This window comes from Lepisma saccharinum, chromosome 27 (genome assembly GCF_977018435.1).
Source record: "Lepisma saccharinum chromosome 27, izLepSacc3.1, whole genome shotgun sequence".
Taxonomy (NCBI): Eukaryota; Metazoa; Arthropoda; class Insecta; order Zygentoma; family Lepismatidae; genus Lepisma; species Lepisma saccharinum.
In genome coordinates this window covers 41,473,976-41,496,313 of record NC_139255.1, presented here as the reverse complement: position 1 = coordinate 41,496,313, position 22,338 = coordinate 41,473,976, and the positions used below count along the sequence as shown (strand labels likewise).

General features: G+C 38.4%; 2 protein-coding genes across 4 annotated transcripts in view; one reads left to right on the top strand and one right to left on the bottom strand.

Annotated features, from left to right (window-relative positions):
- The window catches only part of LOC145979975 (uncharacterized), a 54,750-nt gene extending 48,997 nt beyond the window's left edge, over positions 1-5,753 (bottom strand). Inside the window, exon 1 of the mRNA XM_083112914.1 lies at positions 5,674-5,753. The gene's annotated coding sequence lies outside the window, so the exon portion shown is untranslated. The remainder of the gene's footprint in view (positions 1-5,673) is intronic.
- LOC145979973 (N-acetylgalactosamine-6-sulfatase-like) overlaps positions 2,410-22,338 on the top strand; it is a 39,271-nt gene continuing 19,342 nt past the window's right edge. The window contains exons 1-5 of one of the 3 annotated variants that reach the window (XM_083112911.1): positions 2,410-2,573; positions 7,471-7,590; positions 9,870-9,944; positions 10,551-10,653; positions 14,846-14,989. In XM_083112911.1, coding sequence (XP_082969037.1) covers positions 2,525-2,573; positions 7,471-7,590; positions 9,870-9,944; positions 10,551-10,653; positions 14,846-14,989 — 491 coding nt within the window. In that variant the 5' untranslated portion in view covers positions 2,410-2,524. Of the gene's footprint in view, positions 2,574-7,466; positions 7,591-9,869; positions 9,945-10,550; positions 10,654-14,845; positions 14,990-22,338 lie in introns of all 3 variants that reach the window. The other 2 variants (XM_083112910.1, XM_083112912.1) reach the window with 2 other exon arrangements.

Sequence of the window (22,338 nt, the reverse complement as noted above, 5' to 3'; positions counted from 1 at the left end):
AGTGCAGAGCATTTCAAAAGTAGCACGGAATTTTCAGCTTTACAAAGCCTTATCTATTGAAATGCTTTCCAATATTTGGCTATTGCCGCCAGTTTATTTCATACAGGAAATTCTAGAAATTGGCTCAAGTCAAAGTGAGTTTTCTTCCAGAATGATAATTTCGGAGTGAAAAATATTTTCCGGGTTACTGGGGCTCATGTTCTTGTCGCACCCGTTTATGAGGCCTTTCGTAGCTGTTACTGGAGACTGGAAGAATAGGCTAAATCAAAGATGCAGATGATTATATTTTCTCCACCACAACAATACACCAGCACATAACGCAACAACATTTATTTTTGTCCACAAAACTCTTGTCTAGGGTTATTACTGGAGATGAGACAAAGTACAATCTTCTCATTGGAAAAGTCCAAACTTATTAAGACAAAAAAATATAAGGAAGGAGAAGAAGAAGAAGAAGAGAGAGAGAGAGAGAGAGGGGTGAAGAGTAAAGTCAACACGCTCATCATTTTCTGTAACATCAAGGGGATTGTTCACAAAGAATTCGTCCAGCAGGCCAAACAGTCAATTTCATCTACTCTACTGTGGTCTTTGCGGCGCCTGTGTGAAAGTGTGCGAAGATGTAGCCCCGAACTTTATCGACAAATGAACTGAATTTTGCATCACATCAACACACCTACATCAGGGACTTTTTGACCAAATATAATATAACTGTCGTTCCCCACCCACCTTACTCGCCAGACTTGGCTCGCGGAAGTTTTTTCCTGTTCCCCAGACTGAAGATCAAGTTCAATGGTCCACAGTTTGATTGAGATGATCGAAGGAGAAACGTAGGCAGTGCTGGACATCCTCACCAAATATACTTTAAACAATGGCAGAATCGCTGCGACTGGTGTGTATTTTGAGGGTGATGGCGGTCAACAGGTTCAAGTTACCAGATGGTAGCACCAATCCCGAACATTTTGGATACCAACTCGTATACCCTGATTGTGTAATACACGAGGTTGTTAACAACTTTTACCTCAAAATACACCTTGAAGGTCATGTAGGGTCGTTTTTCGGAAACCCGATTAATCTACCAGTCCTTCACGAAAACTCTCGAGACAATAAAAGGTCCCCATGGCTATCGATAATATTTAATCGACACACTTCACGCTAGACTGCAAGGAAGTATACGTTCATTTTATTTATTTATTTATTTTTGGACAGGAAGAATTCAACTTTTACATTACATTAGCAGGGACGTCTGAAAATAACGTCAAATCGTCAATTAAGTAAAAATAACAATTGCCTACCTTGACGTCTAAATTTAAGCGATGACAATCCCAATCCTAACTAACGATATATACCGTCAAGGACGCCCGCACTTATCCCATGAGATATCTGGAAAGACTTCATATAATTTAAATTGTGAAAGTGTAGCGTAAAATATGGACCAGGGGTGACGTGAACGACAGCAGATTAAGTATTGAGGATGATTTGTGAGAATTCTCTCAACTGGGGGAAGCATTACTCCACGTTTCCCCCACTATTCGCACTGCTACCCATGGGCGCAACTTGGGACTTAACTTTGAGGGGGCAGAATCAAACAGCCTAATTTTGAGGGAACTGAATGAAACTTGGGCCTAATTTTGAGGGGGCAGAATCAGACTTGGGGCCTAATTTTGAGGGAGTAGAATCAAACCTAGGGCTTAACTTTTGGGGAAGAGACTCGAAAAGTTTTCCATCCCATAAAAACAGCAACCAGGATTATTTGCTCATAACTGTGACGTTTGCAAATCACAAATATTGCTCCTCAGGCCCCATAACTTGTAAATTTTAATAAACCTGAAAATTTTGGGGAAGCAAGTGGCCCCCCTTGCCCTCGCCAAGTTACGTCTATGCTGCTACCCCGGCCTCTTTAAGAAAAATCCTGCGGGCGGCCTGGTATACTGTATATTTCGTTCAATAAATATAGCGATGAGCGGTTGTAGATTAAAAATTAAAACAATAATATTCCCATCTACCCTAAGGAAGTCAAGCAAATTAATGTCTATATGGCAGATAAACTACGCAGTTGTGTCAATTTTACCACATCACTTTACTTTACTTTTGTTTACTATAGACTGTAGGTAGACCAATACTTCCTTTATCAACAGTGGCGGCGATTGGGTTCCAAAACCGGGGGGGGGGAATTGCAAGGTGACAAAACAAAGGGGGCAAAGACAGTCAGTATATTTGCCCTTGTACATAAGGTTTAGCATAGTGCGGGGGCAACTGTCCCCCCTTGCCCCCCTAATCGCCGCCACTGCTTATCAAGAGTAGTACTGTGTTGACCTTTGATTTTGAGAGCCAATTGCAGAGCGAAGATAAAAGTTAGTTTTATTTTTCTCGAAGCGCATGATAATAAATACACTCCACTGTTTCCTTCGATCAAGCTCACGAGTAACACATTAGCTATGCATTTAGCATTAAGGAAAGTGTTTGAAGGTTTTCTTGTACTTTTTTCATCCTTAGTTTTTTCAGTTGATAGGAATTCACATGTGGGATGTGCAAACCAGAACTTGCCAAATGTTGTGATAATCTTGACAGACGACGTAAGTACCTACAATATGTTGAAGGCTGTGGTTAAATAATGATTTTCATAAATTTATAGTATCGTTAGCGTAATGATTGGCGTTGTCTCTTTGTCTTGCCAGTAGTAACGGGCAAAGTTACGTATTAGAAGTATAGAGTAACGGGTCTGGATCTTTTTCTGGTGAAACCAGGTGAATTGGGAACCTAGTCTTTCCATTTACAGTTGTATTTTGACTTTTGTGTATACGTAGCAGTGGCGGTCCCTCCATGGAACAGAGGGAACAGGCTGTTCCCTCCTACTTATCGCCCATTGAAGCTATTTAAATTATCTATATTAACATAATAAGAACACTTCTTTTTCCCGAAATCAACACGCCGAAGAAAACTTTCACCGTGACTGGACGTTTGTTTACTTCACCTACCCTCGTCGTTCCACGCGCGAAGGTAAACGATCCTCATGGTCCCACTTCCCACCAGGGAAGCTAAACTCTCTAGCTGTTCCCTACGAGAGACAGCGAATTCGTTTTCCTTCGAGTTTTTGCTATGTGCTAAAGTTTAATTGCGTCGTAATGATAGTTTTGAGTGTAGTAAGTCTATAGTTTCCTAATCTCATTGCAAAATTGCGTCTAATATTCATAACGAACTGGAAAAATCTTCTACAATTAATCGTCTGTAAATACCTTGGCTAGACGCTGCGAAATAGCTTCCGAGGGAACAGCTCGCATCCACCTGTTCCAACAGCCCCAAGACCAGGCGCACTTAGCGGCAGTACAAGAAAGCGAATGTTGCGAGCGTAGGGTTGCGAATGTTGTATGATCGAACGGCTGGAGACGAAAGCTTTTAGTTCATTTAACTTTACAGGAAATACAGCAAACCAAGACCTACCCTAACCGAATTAAAAACAAAAACGAAATCGTACACAAGGCATTTTATAAAAAGTGTTGTCCTTGTTTGTTCCCGAGAAGGGAGTTTGGAACAGTTCGGGTTTTGTCACAATTTCTACAAATCTAGCGGACGTCATGAAAAAATTCGGCCATCTGAATGCCATTATTGCATTGAGGACGTTTGAATTACAAGAATGCTCAACTCTACAAAAAAGTCAACTTAATCTACAAATAGAGAGATGAAACAGGTTTCGACAAAACTTTTTCTCTCTCTGATCACTCATAAATTGCTTTTATTATTATTTTCTTTGTTGCGTATCAACAATTTTGTTTTTAATGTTATTTTTACATTATAGTATCATATTTGCTTTAACATTGTTACTGTCCAAATTTTAACGTGCTTCATGTATGTTACTTCTGACAATTTGTAACATATGTATCGTATGTTTATTTGGTCAGGAGGAGTGCCAACGGGGGGGATTATGGCGCACGTTGCGCTATCAAATTTGGGGGGGTTCCCTTCAAATAATATAAAATTCAACATTTATATCTTTTTCCAAAATATATGTAAAAATTTTACACCATAAATGCACCAAATTTAATCCATTAGATGAAGAAAAGAAATTGTTTAAGGGTATTATCGAAAGAGGGGGGGGGGGGGGAATATCCAACTCTTACATATTAGGCCTTAATTGACACGGGGGTTCTGGGGGGATTGTGAATTAAACTTTGGGGGGAACAGTATCCAACTCTAGGTCTTAGATTATTGCGGGTATTTTAGTTAGAGGGGAATGAGCATTAAATTGAGGGCAATTATACAATTCTTGTGTAGACAGATTACTGGTGTGGAGACTGAGAATTAATTTTTTGGAGGAGGCATAATCCACTCTTCAATATCAACAGTAAGTCTAAAATTGGCATGGAAACTTTGGCGAAATCTTAGATTGTCAAGAGATTTCTGTAGTGGAGAGAGAGTTCGAAAATTAAATTTTGGAGACTGCATTTAGCGATATGATATCCACACGTTTTCGACCCCGAACGTGCCAAAGGGGAAGCTGGAAAAGACTAAATATCTCGAGATCTTAAGAAAGTATTGACATCCATTTAAATTAATATTCTTGAAAGCCTGCAAAGGAATGGATTTAAAGATTTTCTTGCTCGCTTCGATCGCAATGATATGTTACTAGGATGCGTGTTTGGTGCTTGAATGACGTGAATGTGAAGTTTATATACTACAGCTGCATTACAAGACAAGATATATTCTCGATTATGATGAACGATTTTAGGGGTGGTCTTGAGTGATGGACACCCCTGTTTAGGAAGGAGGGGCAGATCAAGTATAGTGTTCAGTAAAGCTAAGAAAGAAGTTACTTTCAGTAGACACGCTGTTGTAATTAAATATGTTTTGGGTATTACGATATGGTTTAAGGGCACAAATTATATGATTTGGAGGGAATGCGCCATTGGCCTTGGGGGGGAGGGGCACCCTTGTATTTAGTTCATTTCAATAAGGGTTGAATTTTACTTGGTAAAATTACGGGTATGGGAGGGGAGGGGGCAAGTGCAGGTCACCTGTTCCCCTGTCTGATTTAGCACCGCACGCCACTGATACGTAGTATGAATTTTACAAGTTTTACGAAAGGCAATGTGAGCGTAATTTCTGCAATCACTGTAGTGATATTTGGTACTAAAACGTAACTTGCTTTTTTTGCGTGTTAAAGCACAGGAAATAAAATGCAACATTACTAATAAAACCAAACCTAATGTAGAAAAGGAGCGTGCATCTTTAAAATGTCGTTCTCCAACAAAGGTAAATTTGGTTAGTTTTATTAATTTTACACAGCTCTTCTATTTTTACCTAGGTTATTTGGAACAACGAGAACGGGCACTGAATGATAAATTAAGCGAGAAGATTTCTCTTTGTTGATATGAATACAAGAAAAACGCTTATAAAGTTTTGCATGTATTAAATTGATATAACGAAGGAACACAGGGAATTAAAAATGCTCCGTAATAACGCAGATTTATAACAAGTAGAAAAAGAGAAACGTAAAAATAATTAACACTGTTAATGATCCACCCATTTGCACAAAACTACAGCACAAAAGTTCATTGAATCGGGCTCGACAAAATGTTCAGATTATACACTTTTAAGAAATTAACATCACAGCATATGCAACTACTACACATTAAATAATACATATAAAGTAATAATGGAAATTAACATAACACTCACCAACTACAGAAAAACAGATTTTCATTGCAGTAGCTAATAAGCAGACAAATGGGATTATTCGCCCAGTCGATATGCAACTCTATCTCAAAGACTGTGGATTTAGTTTGTTGCAAGCGACGCTGGTGACATCTAGTAGAAAGTGTGAAGTTGTTGTCATTGGATTGTCATTGTAAAAGGTGAAAATAGGTGTTGCATTAAATTTAGTTATGGCATAAAAATCGCTTTGTACCTCGCTAGCTTAATTGCAATGATAATTATGAATGTTTAATCCCAGGAGGAGGGTCTCGAATCAAGTAAACCTGAAGCAGAGTAATAAAACTGCAATTTATATTAACCCTACTGATCGTAAAGTAGCTACAGTCATGGGCAATATAAATTGGACACCTAGAACCTGAAATATTCGCTTCCCAGCAAGGCGTTCTGTGTGTTGCCTAACTCTGCGCCGATAAGTGGATTTTTCAATGGTAACTTCTACCACTGCTGTAGAGTTAGACCACACACATAGCAGCTTGCAGGGAAGCGAGTATTTCAGGATCTAGGCAGGCCCGTAGCTAGAATTGATCTCCAGGTGGGGCTCATGGGTTATCAGCGGGGGCTTGGTAAACCAAGTCCATCTTCAAAAGTTTAACAGTGTTAAATGAAGGTAAATTATGTGTGTGGGGGAGGGGGGGGAGGGAGGTCATTAAGTTACATAAAGTTTATAAATATCACACAAATACTACATTTTTCTACATATTTTGAAATATAGCTTGTGTTAATTGGCTGCTACTGAAATCCTCCCTTACTACACACTCCACACTACGTTTGATGATACAGATATTTATATCACACAAGGGAAATTGGACAATATTCAATCAGTGCCTAGCGTAGTACATTCCACTCCCGGCCGAAACAATAAAACTCCCCTTCGTTCCCAAAACTTGGGAGATATTGACCTTTGACGCAGATGCGGAGGGAATTTGCATAATGACGTCAAAGTTACAGATTTCTGTATAAATAGGAGGTCGCAACAGGGGCAACGAAGGTACAAATAAAGATGCTCCCCTACGGAAGAACTTTCTAAAGCCAAAGGAATCTTCTAAAGACTTTTTCGTATAAATAAGATGAACGAATGTAATAGATGCTGTTCGTGCTGTGAATTTATCCTTCACCAAAGTTGAGCAAAATATTATCTGCTGTCTACATTTTCACTCTTCACGCAGTTCCAGGGGGGCTCAGCCCCCCTGGCCCCTGCCTGGATCTAGTTGTCTCATTTTAATTGTCGGAGACTATACTGTACCTTTCTATTGACGGTTCCTATTGTTTAGCTGTAATTCAAATCACTAATACTAAATTGAAAGTTGCATAACAACCTGGGGTGGGGTGGAGAGGTCAACCTCCTGCTTGGGAATTGACATAGTTTATTTTAATTGATAAAAAACATAAAATCTTATCGACAACATATTCAGAAATCCGCACACTGAATAATGATATATTATTATTATAAATTTAAGTTAGATGGCATTCCAGCCGAATAAACATATGAAGAAATTACTTAGGTCGAAAAAATTAATGTAAAACCACAGGTACCACCTCATATTTTTCATATTCTACCACTTAATACTCACTCAATCCAAGGAATGAATAGTTTGAAATCTCAAAATTTCAGAATTGATTATTTTTTTATTTTTTTGGTGCGAGGTCACTCACATTTCATGACTAAAAGTTCCCTTAACTTCCAAAGATTTTTCTTGAACAAGGCATGTACAACAGATAAATATTACCTAGAAAATGCCAGCTTTTTTCTGTTTTAGCTAGGATGGGGTGATCTTGGAGTTCATGGTGAACCTAGCAAAGAAACGCCAAACATTGATAAAATGGCAGCAGAAGGAATGTTATTTACTGAATTTTATACAGCAAGTCCTGTCTGTTCTCCAGGTAAGTAACACAAAATTCATTCAGCCAAAGCAAGGGGAAAGAAATGAAATATTGTAATCTATTTACAAAAAGTTTACTAACTTCTCAGTTAATTTGTATTTTTGTTATTTATTAGCAGTGGCGGTGATTAGGAGGGGCGTGGGGAGGCAGTTACCCCCACCTTTTGTCATTTTTGCCCCCTCACTATGCTAAACCTTATGTACAAAGGGAAAGTAAACTGTTTTGGAATCCAATGACCGCCACTGTTTATTAGCATTGCTTTTATTTCACTTTTGGTTGATCAAGATGTCGAGGATGAGTGGTGATTGATTGATTATTCACCTTAAGGATTATATTGATCCATGGTTTCGTCAATTACATATATTACATATCATATTACATTGCATATTCTTGAGTGTTACACAGTTTATGATCCAATCCGATACATAATATATTTGAAGGTTACATAGATAATGAGGGTATAAACATATATTCGTAACAATATAAGGATTAACAGAGTAGACATATATTTATCACTCTTTATATTCTATCATTGGAGTTATTTATATTTACTTGGTTCCTTTATTCTTCTAATTCATTCACTTTGTAGTACATGTTTTCTGAATAGTTTATGCAATTACATGACATTAATGAAGGAATACTCGCAATAAGAATTTCATGTGCAAACTCAAAGCCAGGAACTACGATAGCGAGATCGAAAGCAACTTCTTAACTTGTTCAGCAACTTACAGCATGTTCTGTGTCATTTTGTTTTTGCCAGTGGCGATGCTACATAAAGGGCAACCAGGGCACTGCCCCACAACAATTTTAACATAAAAAGTTCATCTGAAGAGACGATCGGTATATACGCGTAAATATTTTTTTCCCCCTCAACCCCTACGTTGCTGCAACCTGTTGGAGAGAGTACAATCTCGGCTCTGCCCCGGAGACGTGACGTCACTGACTGATCCAAACATTTACAGCATAGGCAAGGGACGGTCCCCTCACAATGGAAAAGCGCAAAATTCGTAGCCATCTCTGGGCAGTGAACGAGGTGCCCTTCCTATTCATGTTTGCCTCGTTCACCGTTCAGTGTTTCCAACGCTTGACAGGCAGTTCATTCATTCTTCCAGCCTGCAGCAATAAGATAGAAAAAAATCCCTCGAATGCTTTTCTTCGCGCTTGTTCCGGCGACCTGAAAAGTTGACAACACTTTTTATTTCACAAACTAGTCCCTCGTATTTTTAAAAAGATCCTCCTTTCTTCCCATTGTAATACGGATTTGGATTTGAGTTAGTGTGTGAGTTTGCGTTGCGTTCCGTCTGTGCGTATTGGTCGCTTATGAAATAATTAGTTTTTCGCGATTTTATAGTTACTGTACGTGTTTATTTATTTGTGTAATTGTGTCTGTGTTCCAGCAACTTGACATGCAGAATATCTTCGTAAGTATAAACGAACTTTTTGGGAGTACATGGCCAATGTAAAGTGTTGTAACTGAACTTAGCGCTGCATCATCTTCCTACTTAGTCATTGATATTAGTGGATACTTGGTGAATATGACATTGAATCATGTAGAAACTTTAATATCTACGCCTTTCAATTCATTGACAATGGAAGAGAAACTGCAGTGTAACATTTTCCTAATCATTCAAGTATCTACCCAAAGTTTAGTTACTGCAAGCGTATAGGGTTCCGACGTCAGTATTAGAGGTTTTTTTTTATTCATGTAATTTGTTCCATATGTTGCTGATTTTTCATATTCCTATGTAGTGAGTATTTAATGCTCTTTCGAGAGATATCTTGATCAGAATGTTAATTTTATTCCAAATTGTTCGAACAATTTACTTCCTCCATATCAAGGAACTCCCCTCAAAAACCTTAAAGAGGAATATAGAGGTAAACTGCCCCCCCCCCCTCCTCACCCAGAAGAAAAATGTGCCCTGCTTGACTGAAAAGGCACGTGGCGCCGCCCCTGGTTTTTGCATCAGTTGAAAGTTTCCAGCCAAATTTACCTGTTACATATGCATGTCTCAGTGTGGACGATGTCAGAAAAAAAAAGGGTGTGGGGAGGTAGGAATATTTTCTGGGGAACAGACGCATTTTTTATCTACTTTTTTCTGTTTGCTTGAGGCGAGGAGGCAGACTGATCAATCTAGTGAGCATCTGTCCCCATGCTCCCTCTGCCTACCACTTGCATGGTTTGCTACATATTACTACACTGCTTAAATGTTACCTCCTTGTCTTGCTCCTTGCATGGTAAAATTAATAACGTAAGTAATGTGTATTGTTTTCACTTTCAGCACGTGCCTCTCTTCTGACTGGGCGATTACCAATTAGGAATGGATTTTATACAACAAATGCTCCAGCAAGAAATGGTAATTAATTTTAAAAATTCAATCTCCACCATAATGTAAAAACTAAAAGCTTTATTAGCACAATTCTCTTCAAATCCAAAGAATAACAGCACATTCAGATAGAACACTTGAAAACATTTCTCTATCACTATCACCTTAAATGTCTTTATATTATTAATAAAAAATAATTATTTCTTATGACTACAAGGCAATACATAATATTCTTAGCAAAATATTGAATCTTAATTGAAGTGTCAAGGGGCAAACCAAGGCAAGTCAATTTTCTGTTGTGAGGTAGTTGTGTCATTTCCTGCCATGTTGATGCTGTGCTGTACTTTACAACATGCTCTCTTTCATTTCATACATTTGAAACTTCAATTTGCCGAATCATATATTTTTTTGTATATTTGCATTTACATGTCTGGTAACGTTTTGCAATTAAAACATCATTTTTGGAGATTGACTTACCTGTTTCCCCTCCCCCCTGACACTTCAATTAAATTTACACTTTATTAATCCATATTAAATTTTATTTTGATTGGGTAACTTATATTCATATCTCTTCCCATTAAGTTGTAGAAAGAGTTACATATTCTTAATAAAATTATTTCATTTTTCTTCCTTTAGCTTATTCATCGCAAGAAGTCATGGGAGGAATTTCTGATGGGGAACTACTTCTTTCGGAAATGTTGGCAAAATTTGGCTATGAGAATAAAATTGTTGGTAAATGGTATGTACAGCATTTGTACACATTTTTATACTTTTAAGAAAATGAAGGAGCCAAGACGATCCAGTAGGGCATCTGACTGTTGTGTGAGAGACAGGTTCAATACCCAGGGTGGATGTGTCCCACATACAGCTGCTCTGGAGTCCACCCAGTCTCTAATAAATGTATAACTGAAGACAACCTGGGGAAGGCAGGGGTAAAGATTGCCAGTGTGATCACACCATTTCCAAAAAATGAACCCCTATGTGCATGGGCGTATATATATACATAGGTCATGTAAAGGGTGGGGGGTCAACTTTTGGTTCAATCAGGGTTCCTATACTTCATAAGTGAAAATCCAGGACACTACTGACTGATAGCTTGTTAGGGCATGGAAGTCCCAATAAAGTTGTATGTACAACATAATTCTCATTTACATTCCACATTGTGTGCAAACTTTATTTGAAAACTGTGGATTTAACAGATAGGCACCCAAGCACAGACTCTTTACAGTAAGCAGATTACTATACAATGGAAGAGAATCATAACTGAAATTCAGCAGACGGCGCTCCCATCATGAAGTCAAAGATGTTTGCAATACCGTCTATATCTCTTTAACTCTTGTATTATGGAGAGGGAGTGGTTCAATGTTGAGTTAGATTGTTTTGTAAAATGAGCATTTTAAAATTATATCCACGCATTTAAATATAAAAAAAAGTTCAGGAAAGTATAGTCTCAATCATTTCTTCTTTCCCACCCGATTCCAGGACATTTGTGCATCCCGAAGAAACTATTCGGAACACCGGGACAAATGATACCATTCCGGGATTGTTCCTGAAAATCCGGGACGTATAGCGTCCCTAGGTATCATCTGGCTATCAAAATCCACACACACATTTATTAAATTATGTCTATCTACAAACTTCTAACTTTTATATATAAAATGAGCAGAAAATGTTTTTGAAAAAGCAAATCCCAGCTTCTCTTTAAAAAGGAATTACAATGTTAAAATTAGTCTTTTCCTCGTTGCTACAAAATTGAAAATAACATCATCGGTGTTATTTTATTTGGTCTAGGAATTAATTTGTGCGGTTGTTACGCACACATTGAAGCTGTAGTTCAAACACAAAATACATAAATACCTTAAGAAAAATATTGTCCATCGCGAGCCACCACTTTCGCCCATCTGTCAGGCAAGTTATGGATCAAATCATTATTCATGCAATTGAACAAGTAGTAGTCCGAAGGAGCAACATCTGGTGAATACGGCGGGTGGGGTAAAACTTCCCATCCGACATTTTCTAAATAGGTTTTGACCGGTTTTGCGACATGTGGGCAAGCGTTATCATGTTGAAAAATAAGATTATCATCTCTGTTCTCCCCTTCTGGTCGTTTCCTGGCCAGAGCTTGCTTCAAACGCATTAATTGTTGTCGATAACGTTCTCCATTAATAATTTCACCCGGTTGTAGCAGCTCATAGTACACCACACCTTTCATATCCCACCATATGCACAGTGAATATCTTGTTTCGGTTATGATGGACCTGGTTCACCTGGCTTCACCCAGGCCTTTTTTTGTTTCGGGTTCTCGTAATGGATCCACTTCTCATCGCCAGCAACAATGCGATGCAAAAACCCCTTTCTTTTCTGTCTTTCAAGCAGCAATTCGCAAATGGTTTTTCGTCTTTCAACGTCTCTGTCTTTCAATTCATGTGGAACCCAATGACTCTTTTGAATCATTCCCATGGCTTTGAGGCGTTTGGAAACTGTTGTTTGATCAACGCCTAATGCTTCTGCAAGTTCTTCCTGCTTTTGGCACGAATCCTGATCGAGCAATGCTCTCAATTCTTCGTCTTCAATTTTTTTTTGGCTGTCCAGGTCGCTCTTGGTCTTTCAGGCCGAAATCACCACTTCTAAACCATGCAAACCACTTCTGACATGTTCGCTCAGCTAGCGCATGGTCACCATACACTTCCACCAAAATACGATGACTTTCGGTAGCACTTTTCTGCATGTTAAAGTAATGAAGCAGAACACCCCGCAAAAACACTTTATCTGGCACGAACTGCGCCATTTTCAGTTGACTACAAAATGCTGTTGTTGACACGTCAATCAACTGCCCTATACTACAAATGATGCACGCTGACAGGAGTTTTCAACGCATGTGTGAATACATGGAACTGTGGGACGATACGCTCGTTACGCCATCTCTTGTCCAGGCGCACAAATTAATTCCTAGACCAAATAATATTCGAATGTATGTACACTTATTAGTGCAGGGTCCATTAGTCGAGGATCTCCAGTTGAATTGCAAGGACAGTATTTCAACCTCCTTAATGCTAAACACATCCTGTTGAGTGTTGAAGATGAAACTGGCAGTGTAGTCAAGATCACCAACAATTTGTGCATATTTGAGTACAAGAGCTTGTCACAATGTTCTACTGCCTACAATGCAGACCCTGGACATGTCTTTTCAATTACTGTTTGCCACATTTTTTATTCAGATTTGAAAATGTAAAAAATATCAACCAGGCCATCCAACATTTTGACACACTGTTCCAATGAATGAGGAATAGGCATTTCATATTGGAATAAGTTGTTGCAATTTTTCAATGTGTTGACTGTGTTCAGAGAAACTTGGGTTCATTTCTGCTACAAAATGGTCCAAAAATGGAAAACAGTAGTTTCTACTATTAATGTATACGATTTCACAAGTCACCCTACTGAGTATTGATACTTTTCTGTCCATCTTCTGTCAAACAACTTGAGAACGTTACAATACTTCCCTAGCTTATCTTGCACTGCATTTTTTACAACTAAATTACTTTGAGAAGATTGATTGATTTATATTTGCATTATTTTACTTCGCTTTTTGTGCCACTTTTGGTTAATTTCCAAAGATCAGGATGAGTGATGACATGACGAAATTGATGAATGGACACCCACAAAAACCCATGCCAGGTTTCGAACCCGGGACCAACGATGTGCTAACCACGGGGGGCTGCTAGTTTGAGAAGACTCAAGGGGAAAAAATTATAACCGATTTAACATTCTCCTTATCGCAGAAATTCCACAGAAATGGGCAATAGCCAGGGTTAAAATATGTGCTGAACAATGTACAAAAATTGCTTTTGGACACGATCTATCTCACCCCTTTAATTCTACCACCCATTACATCAGCACCATCATATATTCTTCACCAACTTTTTTTTTTCTAAATCCACACCCGCTAAACCCAGAGAGAGTAGAAGTACTAATAGCTGAAGCTAACCCAGATGCGGTTACACACTCTAATAGGGACAAGTTTCCCATTCCAATCTAGAGTTTGGAAAATGGTTTATCGACTTTCAGGATTATAAAACAGTTGGGAAATTTTAAATTATAAAAACATTAGAATCTGAGGAATACTTAAAATCTTGAATGGTAACAAACCATATCGGAAACTTCTAATGAAATTATAATATTTGCGCTATAAGTTCACAAGCAGCTGCTTCGGGCAGAAATTACATGTGGCATTACAGAATTTGTGAAATGTCAGGAGTTTTCTGAGTATTTTCCAGAGAAATTCCGAAACTATCAGGAAATTGCAGACATTTGCTATGCAGTCCCATCTGGTGTGTGGAATTAATTTCTTTCCCATCCTTATCCTGTTCTATGAGCTTGTAATTTATGAGAACAAAATAAGTCGGAAGAAATTTTTACGAACAAGTCTCTGCGCATAGCGGATGGAACCGGTAATCTGGTAATTTTACTGAACCAAGGGGGGGTGGGGGGGTTTGGACCCATTGCCCCCCCCTTAAATACGCCCATACCTATGTGCCTTCATGGCATAGTGCAATGAGCAGGGGATATTTACTTTGGTCTTCATATTCATAATTAAGAGTTTTCTGCTAGTAGTCTGATTATACTGCTGTTTATGAAGTTTGTTTCAAAATATTTATGTTCTACAATGTTTTTTTTTTATTTCTCTCTTAATTATGTAACACCTGCCTTTTTAGATTAATTACAATAATAAATATGGATGGTGATTAAGAGAAATATATGAAGCCCCCCACCAACACACAGGAACATCTATGACCAGGTCAGGAGATTTAGTGCAGATATTTTGAGACGACCACCAACAAACTTGGCCACTGAGCCATTTTTACCCAGGATCAATTCTAGTATCTTAGAATAATAGAGAGAACTCTATTATTATAAATACTGGTATGTTTCAGGCATTTGGGGCATCGACCACAATATCTTCCTCTTCAGCACGGGTTTCATCATTGGTTTGGTTCTCCACAAACACATCCAGGACCATTCGATGATGCAACACAACCAAATATTCCTGTATTCAAAGATGACAAAATGATTGGAAGGTAACAGAGATATCTATTTTTAAACATTTACTTATAAATCTAGGGTTTTAATAGATATTATACACTTTGTATACAAATGTGTTTGCAAAGGAACATTTATTTTTAAATAAGTAAATTTAAAGCAATTTTCAGAAACTACTATTATACAAGAAATGAAATAAACTTCTGCCACGTTTGGCTAATCGTGAGGATGAGGATGTACATGGACGTCTGCAGGATTTTTCCCAGGGAGGGGCAAGGAAGGTATTTTTTCCAGGGGGGAGCAAACAAGGCACATTTCCTCTAAAAGTAGTGCCGTTCCCTAAAAAACATTGATTAAATTTGAATTTATGGTGATCATGCAATAAGTAACACATATTATTGTGGCTAAAATTAAATTATATGTGTGAAATACATAATTTTTGGTTGACTTTCATTTTTCAGGGGGGGGGTCATGGCCCCCCTTCCGGATGCCCATGAGGATGTAGTAAAATTGATGAAGGGCAACACAAAGAACAAGCCATTATTTGAACCTGGGGCCCCCTGGCATTGTAGCACACTGTGCTAACCACTCTGCCATGGATGTGTCGGTGATCACAAGTTGTGTAATCAGTAATTTGCCAGAAAGTTAATAAGAGGAAGTGTGGCTCTTTTTTTTTACCTACTCAGTCCTATGTTTCCATACATCTGACCTCCTCATACCTTTAAAAACCTTACTTTGTGGCTGATAAATAGAGACCGATTTCAAAGGGAAGTCCTTTTTTATTTTTCAACACAGATCATGGAATAAATAACAAGTGTTGATAATTATCTTCCAGCAACAAGATTACATGATTTTAACTTCCCTTTTTTCCCCTCTTTTTCAGCCCACATTCCCTTTTTTAAAACATTTTCCTTTCCAGTCCCTTTATTGACTAGTTTTTCAGCCTACATTCCCTTCCCCCCTTTTTTTATTGACAAGATATCAAATATTTTGTAAGACTGTATTTTCCCTAAAAAAAAAAAACAATCAACAATTATCTTATGTGGTGCAGCTTAGAAGCAGAAAAGAATAAGCACCTTCTACCTTACCTTCACTCCATGAGTGTAGGGAGTACATTGCCGCAATTGTTGAAACAATGCGATGTGGTCTTACGCAGCAACAAACATTGTAAGTGTTGAAAGTGTACTTATCTGCTAGATAAGTACAGTTTGCCCCCCCCCCCCTATGAAAATATAGAACACATTCTTATCCGGAATTCTCACTATTCTTATATCCTATATTGCTCTAGCAACACAACAAATACACTCATTGATATGGTGATTTATTAAGGAAGGTGTGTTGGATTCTGTACTGTCATAACATTGATTGATTGATTGATTTAGTTTATTTTACTTCGTGTTTTGTGCCTCTTGGCTAATTTGCGAAGATGGGGATGAGTGATGAAATGATGAAATTGATGAATGGACATTCACAAACAACCAAGCCCAACTGGGATTCGAACCCGGAACCCTGTCGTCGCTGTGCATTGTGTAACCACCCACCACGGAGGTCTGCTAGGGAAAGATGTAGGACAGATTACTGGGTCAGTTATCAAACATGATGAAAATGTGATAGTGTTTCACATTTATTATTTCTGTTAGAAAGCAATAAAAAATGTGGTGAGATATGGGTTACACCAGGTAGCTTTTGGAGTGTAAATAGAAAAGGTTCTAGGAAGGTTTTGCAATACACCTTTCATTTTCAAAATCTTTGAAAATACTTTCCACCACTTCTTCATCCTTCAAATCCATTAGTCGAACCAACTCTTCCATATTTCCTCAGGGAAGTGGGTACACTCGTCATCCCACGCCCTTAGAAGATTCTCTTAATTGAAAAACCTATTTCTTTAAGCCTGTTATTGGCGTGAGGAAACAGTGCAGAGTCGCATTGAGCGAGGTCTGCACCATAGGGAGGATGCTCCAGCACATTCAGCCCCGTACGTGCCAAATACTCGATGCAAACTTTGGAGCGGTGCTCAGGAGCGTTGTCATGGTGGTAAAACTAAGCATCTGCTCCACAACTCCCCTTACATCCTCTTCTTTACTGATCGAGATTCTTGCACAGACACGGGCCTGTTTTCATCGTCGAAAACCCAGCTTTTTTCTGAGGTAAAGCCAGGTTTCATCGCCTGTTAAGATGCTGTTGACGTAGCGAGATGTTGCATTTTCCTGAACATGCTTCAACTTGTCACAACGTGCGACCTTCGGTTGCACCATATTGTTGACTTGTAGGTAAGAATTAGAAGGTGTACTTGAAAACGAAACATTACGGAGACAGGATGTTCTCGTCGGTTTGGAATGCAGACCTTACATATTCCATTACTTGTCTCATCCGTGGAAAGGTACCAGCCTGACAGACGGATATGAATCGACAGGTATTGGAATTTGTATAGCGAAGCAACCAAACCGATCTGAGAAGATCGGAAGGAAATTTCGAGGTCAGTTTTGGTTTTGGTTTGTGCGAGTGAACATCGAAGAAGATAGAGCACAGGTATGTACCTGGAGGACGGAGGCGTCACTCCGAACATATAATGGTCTGAGCCTTGTTACAAAACCTCTCGCTAGTACCTTTTCTTACTTACATCCCGGTAATAAAATAAATAAAATAAGGGAAGGAGGAAACATGGTTGGAGACGCAGGTCTTTTTTGTAACTTTTAGTTGTAGGTGCGATTTCCTTATAGAAAATATGTGCTTCAGAACGTGGGTTAGGAATGCTAAGGAAAAATGAACACGAATTAGACTTATCTTTAACGAGGATTCAACAGCTGGTGGAACAAACGGTTCCGATTTCACCGTCTCGTCCAGTCACCAGGGCAAGGCCGCGATACATACAGCAGTTTTCCACCAACACTGCACATTCCACGGACTGCATTGCCATTATTCCTTCCACCGTTGTCAACAATACTGAAGTCATGGCATTGAACATACCAAATTTTAATCAACCTGAAAAGTTTTCAGGGACAAAACCCTTAGAAGTTGATCAATTTTTCACAACTTTTGAAAATATGGCGGATGCATTAACTTGGACCCCTGCAAAAAGGAAAGATTTCTTGCCTTTATTCCTCACTGGAATCGCTTTAGATTTAATAACGGGAATAAAATCTCAACCAGATTATGCAAATAAGGAGTATCAAACGCTAAAAACAGAAATTACCAACACTTTTAGGGACATTGGTCAAACCTCTCCTGGTTGAGAATTTCTTAAAGGAACAAGTCCAACAAATTCAGGAAACCTCGCAAGCTTACATCTTGCGTAAGCATGCCTTGATCCAGAAATATCTCCCCCAAGCATAAATAGAGCATGTAATTTATTACATTGTGAGGGGACTACGTACGCAGTACCTTCAAGTAGCTTCCGACAAGAATTTTAATTCGGTGGATGAACAACTTGCAAAGAAAACAAACCCTTTTGGAAGAGCAAGTGTACAGAGAAGCTAGGGAATTAGCGGCGCTTAAATATACTCAAGGTCTAGTTGCATCAACAAATCAGATAGGATTGCAAAACATAGTAACCCAACCTCCCATAAAAGACCCTCAAACTAGCTCAAATAATCAACAGGAAATAAACAGTCAACTGCAAACAGAAAAAAACTTTGTAACACAAGATCAATTAAAAGATTTGGAAATTAAAATGAATGAACTCCAAATTAATCATTTTCAGAATAGTGCACAAATGTTCAGAAATAGATCACAGCCTTCTAGAACTAATAATAGATTTCCTGCACGCCAAAGATATAATGGTAGGAATAGTTCACATTCCCAAAGAAGTAACAATTTTTTTAGATCAAATAATTCAAACAATGGTTACCAACGTGGGAACAGGGTCGTTCCAATTACCATAGAGGAGGTTATAGGCCATTCCAGAGACAACACCCTCAACAAGATCAGAGATGGCAACCCTGTCAAAACTGTTGCCCTCAACGTGAACAAAATACAGCCCAGCAATATAATCAACAAGTATATTACAATCAGACAGGTTCATCGGACCAACAATCACCTAATGTCTCTTTAAACTATTGAAACCCTATGAACGTGGGAACGGTCGTCAGGGGAAAAGTTCGCATACAGTTCCCATAATTAAACAGAATAATCTTAGTTTTCTAGAAGCAACAGTAAATAGGAAACCTTGTAAAGTACTTGTAGACATAGGTGCAAATTGTAGTATAATAAATGACAACTTGGTTACAACAAATGCAAAAAGAATAAACATAAATTCAACCATAGCAGGAATAAGTGGAAATTCCATAACTGTCAGACAAATTGCCTTCATACAATTCCGAATCGGTGGGAAATTTTACTGTCACCCGTTCAGAATAGCTAATACAAAATTCCAGTATGCAATTTTGGGCACAGATTTTTTAAATCTACATAAGGCAAATATATCGTTATGAGATAATACGATCTCATTGCAGAGATTAGGGTATTCACCAAAATGGCAATTTTCCAGTGACGAAAACAAAGTACACACCATTCCTGATCAAATATTTCAAATGTTAGATTTAAATCAAAGTTCAACATTTGTAGCACAACATAAGATAACATTAAAACCGAAATCCTCAACTTATGTAAAACTATGGCTAGAAAACATCCAGATTGGGACTAAATATAACACATTTGAACCGAATAAAGAATTGTTGGACTCATTAGATGTTTTAGCACCTTATCCATTAGTTAATGAAGAAGAACCTCACATTTTGCTAACAAACACAAAAAAACATCCGTTAGTAATACAGAAAAACACTCCAATTGGTTCAGCAGGAAGTAACCAAATAATTTCTGAAATTTATGACACTAACGTCAATGCATTCGAGCAAGGTGATGAAAATTTAGACCAGGAAACCTTAAAACGACTCACTAAACATAGGAAATTTTATGACGTTAAACAAATTGATATAAATCCAGAACTAACAGACGATCAAAAGCTCAAAATTCAAAATTTAATTTACAATTATGCAGATATCATGTATTGGAATCCTGAGTGCTTTTCTAAAACAAACGCAGTGGAAGCACACACAGATCTTGCTGAATGTGTTCCTCCATTTGCTAGGCAAATTCCCATACCCATAAATTTAAGGGAAAAAATGAAAAATGAAATAACAAGACTTCAAGAACAACAGATCATTGAACCTTGTGAAAACTCACCATTTCGTCATCGCATATTCTTAGTTAAGAAACCAGATGAAACCTACAGACTAGTTTCAGACTTTTCAGAAATTAATAAAGTAATATACAATGTTTCATATCCCACTCCAGATTGCAATGACATTTTAGCACGTCTTGCGGGTAAATTTTTTTACACTACACTGGACATGCCTCAAACTTATTTTCAAATTCCAATATCAGAAGAATCGCATCCAGTTACCAGCTTCGCAATTCCAGGTTGTGGTTCATTCCGTTATCAATGTTTACCTATGGGCATGAAGACACCCAGTAGTTTTATGAATAGACTAATGGACATTGTATTTAGTGGTCTTCCCGACAATCAAGTAGCCACCTATTTAGATGATTTGTGCATAGCAACTTCCACTTTTGAAGAGAATTTCTCCCTAATTCAACAAATATTTGATAGGATTAGGAAAGCAAACATGGCAGTTGGAATAAAGAAATGTATGTTCGCATTTTCAGAAACCATCGTTTTGGGACATCTTCTTTCTGCGAAAGGGATGAAAATTTCCGACAAAATCATTAATTCAATCAAGAATTTTCCAACACCTAGCACTAAGAAACACATGAAGAGCTTCTTAGCACGTTGTTCTTACATTAGGAAATATGTGTCCGGATTCTCATTTTTAGCGGATAACATATATAAACTTTTGAAAAAGAACATTCCGTTCACGTGGACAGAGCAGCACCAGAAAGAGTTTGATGAACTAAAGGAAAAAATTCTCAGTTCTCCCGTACTCAAACCATATTCTCAAAACAAGAAGACCTACCTCATCACCGATGCATCTACAGTTGGCCTCACTGCCAGCATTTGGCAAGATTCGGAAGACGGAAGCTGACGCCACCCTGTTGCCTTCGCGAGCCGCAGATTAACCGACACAGAGAAGAAGAAATCAATATTTGAACTAGAATTTCTCACAGTGGTCTATGGAGTAAAAGCGTTTAAATATTATTTGCTAAACAGTCATTTTACTTTTAATAACTGATAATCACTCCATATCATATTTACGACAAGCATCAAATTTGACAGGTTCGTTGGCATGTAGAGCTCTGGAACTACAGCAGTTTTCCTTCGATGTGAAACATGTCAAGTCATCAGAAAATGCCCTTGTAGACACTTTAAGCCGCTATCCAGCAGAGGAAGCTCCTGCCGACAGTGAAGATAACCCTGAACTAATTTTCCACCTAGAGAACGAAAACTTCAGCATTCGACAGCATCAAGAAGACGATCCATTATTCGGCCCTATCATTAAAGTCATCAACAACGATCCGATGCAAGATCCAGGAGTAGTACAAGCAGCACAGTATTACGTCATCAAAGACAACAAACTGTACAGACGTCATCGATACAACAAGACAGAGGAACTTCTCTTGTGCATTCCACACAAATTAAAAGATGAAAATTTCGAGAAGATTCATTGCATTGAATACAATGCAGCTCACGCTTCACCATCTTCCACGTATGAAAATTTCAGGAAAAGATTTTACTTCCCAGGATTGAAACGATGGGTGTACATGAAATCAAAAAGTTGCCTCGAATGCCAGATGTCGAAGAGAGATTTTGGACCAAAGAAGCTCACCCTTCAGACGTTCGAACCGATCGCCACCCCAGCCAGGAAGTGGGTCATCGACACGTGCGGTCCATTGCGGGCCACAGCCAACCACGGACATCGCTACGTTCTCATCTGCGTTGATCAAGCGACCAGGTACATGGTAACGACATCTATACCTTCAGTTGACGCCGAAACTATTGCCAATGCATTATTGGAACAGATCATTTTGCGATTTGGTGTGCCAGACAACATCACGCTTGATCGTGCACCAGCGCACACTTCAAAAATCATGGAACAATTGAGTCAAATATTGAATGTCAGACTCAGATTCGCAAACACAGACTTCCACGAAACAGTTGGACTCGCCGAACGACACATTCAGAAATTAAAGCAAAGGCTGAGACCGTATGTAATGAAAAAATGTGGACAGTGGTATCTGTATCTCTCAGCCATAACGTTTGCGATAAATTCAGAAGTACATACAGTAACAAGATATTCTCCACATTACCTCATGTACGGTTATGAACCAAAGAATGTGATGGATTCATTGCTAGGAATAGATCCAAATTCGTTGCAGCACTCTAACAAGGAACGCCTAGACATATTGCAAGCGATGCGTGAACAAGCACAAG